This window comes from Neodiprion lecontei, chromosome 6, assembly GCF_021901455.1.
Source record: "Neodiprion lecontei isolate iyNeoLeco1 chromosome 6, iyNeoLeco1.1, whole genome shotgun sequence".
NCBI classification, from domain to species: domain Eukaryota; kingdom Metazoa; phylum Arthropoda; class Insecta; order Hymenoptera; family Diprionidae; genus Neodiprion; species Neodiprion lecontei.
This window is the reverse complement of record NC_060265.1, coordinates 31059169-31070571: the sequence shown is the minus strand read 5'-3', so window position 1 is coordinate 31070571 and position 11403 is coordinate 31059169. Positions and strand designations below refer to the sequence as shown.

The window sequence follows — 11403 nt, the reverse complement described above, 5'->3', positions numbered from 1 at the left end:
CCGGCAAAATTACGTCGGAATAGTGCCAGAAAGAATTTATTCCAGCACTTTTCAAAATTGCGAAAATTTTCGCCAAAAATGCAAAGGGGTTAGCCTTACTTTTTTTTTGGGCGAAAAACTTTTGGTCTCAGATTCGAGTTTTGTGACCCTTTTCCGACTAATTGGACCCCCAGGAACTCAAAAAACGCAGCGAAACGAGCGTGGGATCACCAGGAGAGAAGTTACAAAGGAAAAAGCACCTGCTGAAAAATGTCGAAAACACACGTTCTCGTTTTTCGGCTGTAACTTTTGATTCGTTGCTCGCAGCGTATTGGGACTGCGCTCAATCGTTTTCTCCGGCAAAATTACGTCGGAATAGTGCCAGAAAGAATTTATTCCAGCACTTTTCAAAATCGCGAAAATTTTTGCCAAAAATGCAAAGGGGTTAGCCTTACTTTTTTTTTGGGCGAAAAACTTTTGGTCTCAGATTCGAGTTTTGTGACCCTTTTCCGACTAATTGGACCCCCAGGAACCCAGAAAACGCAGCGAAACGAGCGTGGGATCACTAGGACAGAAGTTACGAAGGAAAAAGCACCTGCTGAAAAATGTCGAAAACACAGGTTCTCGTTTTTCGGCTGTAACTTTTCATTCGTTGCTCGCAGCGTATTGGGACTGCGCTTAATCGTTTTCTCCGGCAAAATTACGTCGGAATAGTGCCAGAAAGAATTTATTCCAGCACTTTTCAAAATCGCGAAAATTTTTGCCAAAAATGCAAAGGGGTTAGCCTTACTTTTTTCTCATTTTCCGACCAAAAAATTTTTTGTTTCAGATTCGAGTTTTGTGACCCTTTTCCGACTAATTGGACCCCCAGGAACTCAGAAAACGCAGCGAAACGAGCGTGGGATCACCAGGACAGAAGTTACGAAGGACAAAGCACCTGCTGAAAAATGTCGAAAACACAGGTTCTCGTTTCTCGGCTGTAACTTTTCATTCGTTGGTCGCAGCGTATTGGGACTGCGCTCAATCGTCTTCTCTGGCAAAATTACGTCGGAATAGTGCCAGAAAGAATTCATTCCAGCACTTCTCAAAATCGCGGAACTCTCCACCAGACAGACAAAGGGTCTTACTTTTTTAAGAGCAAAATATTTCTAGTTTTATATTTGATCCGTATAACGGACCAAACATAAACCAATTCGACCATCAGGAACGCAAAGAAGGCAACTAGAATAGATAACGGCAAACAGCTGAGGAAAATTGAAAAAAGTATGGAGGAAATTGATTTTTTATTCGTTCCAATCCAAGTTACATTATTACAGACAACACAGTATTAAACATCATACATCGGATTCTGCAGAGATGTGTCGCACCTGCATGCAGGTAGACACTCAGGCTCTATTTGAAAAGTACGATGATCACTATCCCATATATGTGTATCGTAATTTTCAAATTTTGCTTAAGACTATTTACAATGTATACTATCTCCATGTAATAAAATAAGGTATCTTGTATAACGTTCAATCATTTTTTCACATTTCTTCCCTTCCATTACTTCAATTTTATTGGTTAACTTGCCAAATTGCTTCACACTGACACCCAAACACCTGCACTATAATTAGGCATATTTAACAAGTTGTACGGAACTGAATCTGAAACTACGAGGCTATAAATATTTTTCCCCTACCTTCGTGAATATTCTGTTGGAGATTGTGTGTATTTCGGACGTCACTTTTAATCCGTTGTTTGCAGCAACTCGAGACTTCGCGTAATCGATTACTTTCTCAAAAGCACATCTACGTCGCCCATTAAAGAATTCATTCCAGTATTATTCAAAATCGTCAAAAACCTATCATGCGCACTTTCAACACTAAATATTCCAAAAACGATAATTTTATATGATAAGGATGATCATTATTTTGTGACAAAGTGATCTGCATGATCAATTATAACCCCAAAGGATTGCTATCCAATTACCGCTTCCAAATATTGGGAAAAACTCCGGAAAAAAGTTCAGCCCTCTAAGTATCTTCAACGTGCTTTTGACAAGGACAAAAGCGTTCCAGAATTTTCTCGATATTTTCAAAACTTGAAACATAGGTTGTTCCAATTCATAATTTCAAGTGTTCGATAAATCCAAAAAAAAAAAAATTCTTCATACGAACATTCTTGAAACGATTGTAAGTAAAAATAAAATAGTTCAAAATTCTTTCAAAATCTTTGCAGCGCACAGTTGACTTTGTAAAAAACTTTGGAAATATAAATTGAGCATCTTAGAGATGCTACTGTCGCCCATAAAAGTTTTCATATATTCAGGAAAATATAAACGATACACGTTCATGTAATTGATGGACATTTATTTTTCCGTTGTATAATTCTTGCGTACATATTTCTGGTGCATGATTTTCTCAACTTTTCAATTTCACAATGACGACGCTACGTGACCAACGTTTTGTACGCGATAGTTGCTGGTTATGGAGAACTTTTTTTATCTGCAAGGTCACTTACTTGGTTGATAATACGTGAAACTGCTAATACCTACCCCCAAACCCGGCGAGACCTGGCAAGAAGTTACGAAAAATAACCCAGCGACGTGAGTTTTATAATTTCAGTCAACGGTTCCGGTATTCTTCGAATTGTCGGATATGTAACGCTTTGAAATAGCATTTAAAAGTTTTTCAAAAAATTATAGATATGGTTCGGGTGAGACGAAAAGATGGTTTCTTTTTTACGATAACGGAAATATATGTATATTCATTTCTACATAAAACGACATTCACATCACCCAGAATTGAATCTCGTCATAATGCGTAAAAGGAATTGGCATATTTTTTTAATGATATACATACTTATCGGTATGTAGTTCCATTTAGAAGTCATCTGACCAGTCTGCATGGTAAGTAATTTACTTGGCGAGTCACATCATCGGTGCAACTAGACGCTTCGGGAGAGAGTGTGTAATTTACTTTGACATACGTTACAGCGTGATTTATAAAATACAATATATTTCTCAGTTCCACACACTGTTACCTTATTAGTTTTAGTGTGATGCGCGGATAAAGCGAAGGTTTGAACATCTCTAACTCGAACATACTAATATTACTTTTCCTTTATTTCTACCTCTTTCACACTTTGTGCAACGTTTTTACCCGTATTAAGTAAAATGTAACCATACACATTAGAGGCCTTCAATTTCACTTCATTTTTTATTTCTGAGTTGAATCGATGATCAACTTTCATATACGTACAGTATTCAATTCCGCGGTATAATATTTTAAGGAGGCGCACCGATATTGCATTTGTTTTAAACCGCGTTGAAAAAATTCATTCATTGAAGTGCACCGGAAATTACGAACGACCGTCAGGATTATGTGACTTGCTCAGAGGTCCACTGCTTCGTACCTTTGATTTCTTCCAATCAGGCACTGCGTGTGCTCACAGTATGAAATAATCCGTTGCATGAAGTGATTAGAAGGAATAAGAATTACTCGGCACGCTAGACGGATACGGTTATCAAAATTCAGAAACAAACGCATACTTATAAATTTTCGATAAAGTTTTTCCTCTTCTAATTATAAATTCATTCCTAATATATCTATTTATAATTAATCTCAATTCTCATTGGCCAATATTTAACTTGGTCGCTAATTTATAACTGTAGATATCATTTGTCTACATACAAGGTATGTATATATCATTTGCTCAAGGGGTGAATCGCACTATTCTGAAAACTGATCACACAGATTCGTACAACGAGTAGAGTAATGAAGTTTAAAAAAGATTTGGTTTAATTTCACTCAGGAATTTTGTGAAAATACCACAAAATTCGGCGAGAGGCCGTTCATCAAGAAACAATCAACCCCTCGAGCTGACGATGCACAATTTTTCTTCAAAAACCCTCATACACAATGTAGGTATATTATTATAGTATATTTGCTATCCTGCAATACTCGCGAGCTGGCGTTTTGCAAATAATGAAACACTGACCAGCAGTTATGGAATGCAAATTCTGCGACAGCAACGCGAGAAATGTGCAGCTGGAGTATGGCTTAATTTATTTAATTTATCGATCAACCGATACAGGTATTGACTAACTGTAAGGGTAAAATTCGCTCAGGTCGCAATGCAATGAACAGGCGAACGAGCGAATACATGTATTCGGTAAAGTGAATCATTGAATGAAACACAAACGCCAATTGCCCGACAGCTTGTGAAACGCGTGCTAATCTTCAAACAGGTATCACGGCAATTAGCCATATTCAATTGTGTAACGTTGTCATTTAGCATTATAGTAACTAACTGTGTGTATAATTGTATCATGTATATATTTGTATGATACTGATAGCAATGCGGAAGTGTAAAGTAATAATTCATTCATCGAGTGAAAAACTTATAATATGTAACTATTGTAATATTTTCACGCATAGGGATATTTTGGGTATGCAGGTTTACATGTTGTACCCGTAAGTTCAAAATTTCTATCGTGATTAAATTTTCGACAGGATATCTGTGCGTAGATAGACGAGAAATTTTCAACGCTTGTGTTCAGTACGCGTCAAGGGCGCCAAAATGTAATTTTGTCACATCTATATTATCAATAGATACGATCTATGAACGCTTTAGAAAAATTGCTGCCCCTAGTTCCATGCTGATGAAGTGTAGAAACACACATTCGTCGCGGACGAATCCGACGCAATTTAAGTAAATAAATGTAATATTTCTTCTCGTTGCACCGTGTCATGTATACCGTACAAGTTACAGAAATTGTTGGACAGAATCACTTAATTCCTTTCACGCTACATTTTTCACTTGTTTAAAACTTCTTTGAACCAAAGTTTCATCTGCAATCTTAATTTTTTCCAACATTGCGCACTCAGTGTTGAAGTATGGGAATTTTAATTACACACTCGATCAATGCACGCGGGTGATGAGTGTAAAAATATTTATCCTGGAGCGCGTTGACACGACGGCTGGATAAAAGATACTGCGTATGTTGGATTAATACTATTCGAGACGATTAGGGACGATTTATGCTATGTCTATTAATAACGATATTCATTACTTATGTTAAACGGCGGTAAGTCGGCGATTAAATAGCAGGAAACTGGTGAATCAGGCCTATCGTTCGCAAAAACATGCTAAAACTTTCTAAAAACTTACTCTAATATCCTATATTACGTAACACGTTATACATCCAAGCGAAAAGGCAACCCACGCTTAATTTATTCTTGTGTACTATACATATATATATATGTAACGTAAATGTCAATTATAAAGTAACGTGTCTGGGAATATATATATATACATATGTATATATATATTCACTATACAGACACGTTACTTTTATACGCATCGAAAATTCTGTGTATATGTGGAAATGTATCAAGTACCTAAAGAACTAGGTGACCAACGTAAAGAAACTAAAAGAAATATCAAATATATATAAAGAAATGTAAAAATTGATGAAAACTACATAAGACTAAATTTCTCATTTCATACACATATATAAATTAAATTCGTTATATACTCATATTTCACTGCCAGCAGTTTCCACTTGTCTATAATTCGGTCTTGATTAGCATGGATATAATACGTCGTTAAAAGTGATGAAACATCGAGTAAAATTTTAGCGATCATAATAATCATGATCATCGTCATGATAATCATCAGGCGGCGATGTTTAATATAAGTAAATTCGAGCGAAACTCTTGCGCCGTTGTGTGATCACGACTACACGATTTATGACCAGGTAAGATACTCGGATCGGTTATAATTTTATAGTCACCGCACAAATACAGTAGCACGCAACAAAATATCCGTAAAATATAATCCAAGGCTCAAGTGTAACGTTTGGCTACATCATCCGCGGTTGCAGAGACGCGACGGCGAGAACAATCGCCGGCATTATCTTATCTTCTTTCCTTAGATAAAACGTCGCCCTCTGTGCAGTTCAAAGCCGGAGCCAAACGGGTTGAATAAAAAGGGTTCCTCGGTTCCGCGCCCACGCGGATCATCCGAATCCTCGTCTACTCCGAGGACATCAGCTGGACGTTGTCGTCCGCTGATCTGTGCAGGCGTCTCACCTCCGACAGAGATCGTATCGGCGTTGGATTCAGCAAGGAAAACGGATGCGAGTGACGATCTTTAACAGAAACATGATCGTTCACTACCTTCCGGAAGTTTCCTCGGCAGTGGTTGAGCGATAACGAGTAACAATATATATTCAGCTAGCTCAATGCCGTTATATTTTTGTCAAGGCTGTCCGTCTGCTGTAAGTCATTAATTTGATGTATTTACCATTCGCTTGAATCACTCGAATGCAGCGTCAAGTGAAACCTACGGTATTCTGATGGTCAGACGTTGGGTTTAAATTGGAGGTATGTGCGTTGAAACTGAGAGACGTGGTATTAAACGGGGACATATTCAAACTAATCCATACATATCGATTCGCACGATGAAGCTAAGTGAATAATAATCACGAAATAGACTACACCCGTACGTATATAGGTATACATTCAAGTTTACGTGAAAGCGGAAGGGTGATTTGCGATTAGCGTAGGTACATCAACGTAATATTTCCTAAATTATAGAACTTTTATCACCCCGAGGTGAACTCGAAAACACGCCCACACCCGATTTCCAACCGAAGCAAACAGCCAAGCCCTGCACGGTCGGAAGACCGGATGCTTACCTCTCGTATCGGTGGAAGGTTCGCTCCTGGAGAGTTCGACAACGCTGTCGGCGCCTCGGAAACTAGGACTCTTGGGTTGTCCCTTGCCGACGAGGAAGTGTCGCGTCCGGTTGTGATCCTGAGGCTGATCGTTCTGCAGTCTGACCTGACTGCCGTGTTCGGTGATCTGGTTGTTGTGGTGAGGGAAATGGAATATCGGGTTGTGTGGCCATGTAGCCGGCGGTGGACTTCGCACAAGGTGTTCGTGGACTTGGGCGAGGGTCAGCGGATCCGCGTCTCCGAGTTCCTGTGCGAGAAAAATATGTAAACACCTCGGCAAGACGTTTCGTCGTTACGCATTTTCACTAGCTATCCAACTTTATCGTTAGGGTAGTTTTAAACGCCCTTATCGATTTTACCTGAGACATCAGGATCGCGTCGTCGGATTCTGACTCCTCGATCGACTCCACAAGGCTCTCTCGACTCGCCAGGACCTGGTGGAGAATAATTAAAATCGGGGATCAAAGATGGAGTAAAAAATAGGCGAACAATTTTATTTACGAGCACACATCTACTCTCACGGAAAAACAAACCCAACTTGGCCGTAAATTCTCACCTCCACCTCACAGGTAATGCTAAATTCTCGTAAGAGGTTTTTTTTTTCCATGAGGGTAATTTTTGTCGCTGTCGGACTCCGCCCGCAGACTGACCTGCAAAAATGGATTATCCTGACGACTGAGCCGGAGCGCCTCCATGTCTTGGTCAATGTTTCTGGTCCTTCCCGGAGTCAAGGTCAGCGTAGAGTGCGAGGGTGAGGGGTGGGGTTGGCAGGCTACAACTACGTCAGCGGCAGCAGCGACGCTCAGCGTCGACGGGATACGCGCTACGTTGTTGTCGTTTCGATAAGCGGTCGAAATCACTGTTTTAATATCGAATCAGGATTATTTATAGGCATTCATTTATACAGCTACGTACACACACGCCTCGTTATCGTCATCGTATAATAATAATAACGATAATAATAAACGGGGATTATATTTACAGGCATTAAGTGTATACATAGATCTCATTATCGCCGTCATTTATCTCAATTATACAGTTACTGCAGCGACGGAAGGGTTTGATTGCCGGAAAATTAAAATCCTCCGAGGCACATACACATTTGTACGTATCGTGTACACCGCATCGTCGCCCACTCCTTGCAACGATGAGAGACTTCGCTACAACCAAGATCGATATAATCAAGTTTGACAGTGATTTTGATGGATATATCCTGTAGGAGACGCTTTCATGACTACGTATAACGGCGGTATAAGCACGGAGACGGCGAGGACGGGCAGATATGCTAATGGTCGTTGAAAAAACGATTTATCGTTAGGGTTTCTCTGTAATATCGACTATATACCCTCCTACTAACGCTGTAAAAGCGAACTACATTATTTTCAACGGTTCGCGACAAGAATCTGCAGGATAGCGTAAGAGCAATATGACCGCAAAAGTTCGGCATCATTCGTTCGAATTATAGCTTGCGATTAGACCAAAATGTCAAACAAGCAAGGAAGCTATGATTTTCCTACTCACAAGTGCCCTATCGTGTCAGTTGAAACTGCGAACTTAGATCGTACGATCAGTTACCACAGTTGACAATTCTGTGATTCATACGTGAATAACGGTAGATTGGATTTTTTGAAGAGTACCGGATAAGTATGACCAAAAACGAATGATTTACGATTATTTTTCCCCTATCAATCGAGTATAATGGATCATTTTTCAGACTCGATTAGTCGACCGACTTGACTATCTTTCCTCACAATCGGGTTTTTTGTTTCTTACTCCCACGAACGACGCAGTACAATATCAATTTATGCGATTAAAGTATAAATTATTATCATTGCCTTACTTACTGAGTACACCGATTTGATATAACAAGTGAAAGATAAGTGAATATTTTCACCAGAAATTGAAAAATATTCTGAATGAAACTTTCAATGATGAAAAAACTTTTTCGCCATAAAGATTGCATGCTAAAATTTATGCAACTTTGGTTTCATATGCACCGTTTAAAAAAAAAATACAAAATGATCGATTAATCGATTAATTTTTACCGATTCGATCGAGTCGTGATCGATTGTTTTCTGGAATCGATTAATCGATGCATCGATTACTTTTGGCTTAGTGGCCATGGCTAGTACATCGGAGTATGTGACAAGAACTCATCTAGAAACGATATACAAAGCGTACTTGGCTGCATGCGTATCGGTGCAGAAAAGAGTCTTACATAATACGTACCTACACTCTACACACGTCGTATCTATTCCTTATCTTTACCCGCGTAAAGTGGTTGAGGAACAAAGCATTGCAGCCCTTGACTAAAGTGGGACGGGACGATCTGCGAAGGGTTTACGGAGGGGGTGGAGGTTGCAGTCACGATAAGAGCTGAGCTCGGGAAGAAAAGAGAAGGGAAGAGAATAGAAGAGCTTTACGTAGGAACTCACCGGCTTGTGTCTCGATCCGCGGAGCGCGCTCCATTTCTTCGTCCTCGATTCGCATTCCTGACGAGGCAAACTTTTTCGTCCTAAACAAACTCGACAGAAAGGCTACGCTCTTTCGCTTTATGTGGGCGTATTTTTGGACATCCTCTGGCGGCATAATACGGAGCATAATCGCCTGCAAATTGATTCGAAAATCCTGAACGTTAGGTGAAATTGGGATTCCGAACTTAAGCGACTGCATGCTCTAACTACGAAACTACCAAAATTACGAACAGTCTGACTTTATTGCGAATCCGTCAAGCGGACGGATCGGAGTTGACTTTTGACTGTGAAGAACGTGCAGTGCTTGTAAATCTGTTTATACACCTGGAGATTAGAATGGGAAAAAAAGGCGGGAACTGACGTTGACAATGGCCGGTTGCGTTATGCAGTTATGGATTAATGCGCACGGTCTACTAGATTAGAATTTCTCGCGTTTCACTCGGGTGGATAACTTGCGAATGGCAGGTAGATCCAAATGTGATCGTATGTAGATAGACGTAAGCGTGAAATTTTGAAATCGCGTGTCGTGTATACCTGATATACGCAAATATACCGCATAGACAGCGGCATGCCGAAACGACCTTAACCCAAGGGGAATTGATAACAATTTTCCACGGCCATTCAGCTTTTGTGTAAACGAATTAAGGGGTTCGGCCGGACAGCTACTAGCCTGAGTGGTTCTCGACCGATCTATAATCCGGATACCGTACATAACGGATACGCGAACCACGTGCTGCCAAAGAAATAAACGCACGCGCAAAATTCCGGGGCGATAATTGGCGAGTTACAAATTTGCTAGAGGAAAGGGACGATAGCGGATCGGCGGCAAAACAACAAGGCCGCGTGTTACAAACTTCTTATCTTCGCAAGATTGGCCTATACGTCTATGACGCGAGAATGGGATTTTTATACCCCGGAGATTCGACACCTTATATATCCGGCAAAGATAACGCTAGCTGTGTGACCTACATACCGTCCCGACGAGGGGAATCCCTGCTCTCGGATGACTCGAGGGGGGCGAGTGGTAGGAAACCTCAATTGAAATAAAAGGCGAGAAAACGGCAACTAGCATTGATCGGCGAGGGTGCAGGTACAAGGTACAAGGTACTCGTTACGCGCAAACAACGAGACACGTATCGGGAAAGATAACGACAGATAACGGTGAGATTCAGCTCGGAGACTTACGCTAACGTCCACGTGCCTGCATCATCTCGACTTCCATTTCTGCCGTCTCGGCGCGATGCACCGGGGGTTTGTTGGCTACCCTTCGATAGGGTGAAATGCGACGGTTCGAGACTGAACCTGACGCCTCGCTGGACGTCGCGGGTGGATGGAGGGTCTCGGTGAAGAGTCCAGGTTTCGACGGAGGGCTCGTTGTATAGCTGCTGACCGAGGAAGACGGCGGCGACGGGGACGAGGACGAGGACGAGGACGACTGCGACACGTCCCTGCGTTCGACGGACACCCGCGACGCTGCTGGTTTCTGGTACCAAACGCAAGGTCCCTCAGTTTTCCACCCGCGCCGGGCGTCGGTCGCTCGCGCATCTTTCCAGCCCCTGTACGTGGGAAGGAACGGACGACATCGCCCGAACTCACCCGAACCCCGCTGATCCACACCCTCCGCCCTCGGCACCCCCGGGGGTGGCTTTTAATCAAATTGCGAAAGGGTGCAAGGCCCCCACCCCGCCACTGCACTTTGCCGAAAAATGGCACCAAATGTAAAGAATGAGTGCAGGGTAAACAGGAAGGAATAAGAGGTGCTCTCTCTGAAGCCGGGAAGTCAACTCACCGTTCTATAGTATGTATTATAAGTTCGTGATTCTACCTAGGGAGAATATTCGCTGATTTATCGTGAGATTTTCACTCCGCGATCGAGTTCGCTGATACACTAGGTTATGATCGAAATCAGCGCAGTTAACCAGGCGGGCAGATTGGTTCTCAAGGAATGCATCACGTGTCAAGTACACGTGTATCAAAGAAGCTCACCAAAGTGTTAAAATCGTAACAACGATTTCGCGTATGACGCTTTATATATATTGTACATATACGCTACATGGCGCATAATACCATTAGGTATCAACATTATCGTATTACAATCGAAATTAATGAAGAAGACGTCATTAGTTTCGGGTGATAGTTGATACGGCATGATGCTGAGAAATGAAAGTATGAAAAATTACGGTACACCCAAATGTCGCGTTTATTGTAATGAGTTACGAAAAAAAG

The 11403-nt window shown here is 41.3% G+C and overlaps 1 protein-coding gene across 3 annotated transcripts; it reads right to left on the bottom strand.

Annotated features, from left to right (window-relative positions):
* Positions 1-2309: 2309 nt before the first annotated feature.
* Positions 2310-10749, bottom strand: LOC107226738. 3 transcript variants are annotated; one of them, XM_015667647.2, is made up of 6 exons: positions 10363-10749; positions 9139-9310; positions 7354-7562; positions 7063-7137; positions 6665-6950; positions 2310-6115 (listed from the first exon to the last, which is right to left on the bottom strand). In XM_015667647.2, the coding sequence occupies exons 2-6, from the start codon at positions 9302-9304 to the stop codon at positions 6000-6002; spliced, it is 852 nt and encodes a 283-aa protein (XP_015523133.1). In that variant the 5' UTR covers positions 9305-9310; positions 10363-10749; the 3' UTR covers positions 2310-5999. The 3 variants fall into 3 exon arrangements, with proteins under 3 accessions (XP_015523133.1, XP_046599030.1, XP_046599031.1); XM_046743074.1 differs by lacking the exon at positions 10363-10749 and adding an exon at positions 9712-9762; XM_046743075.1 differs by lacking the exons at positions 9139-9310; positions 10363-10749 and adding an exon at positions 7686-8616.
* Positions 10750-11403: the final 654 nt, after the last annotated feature.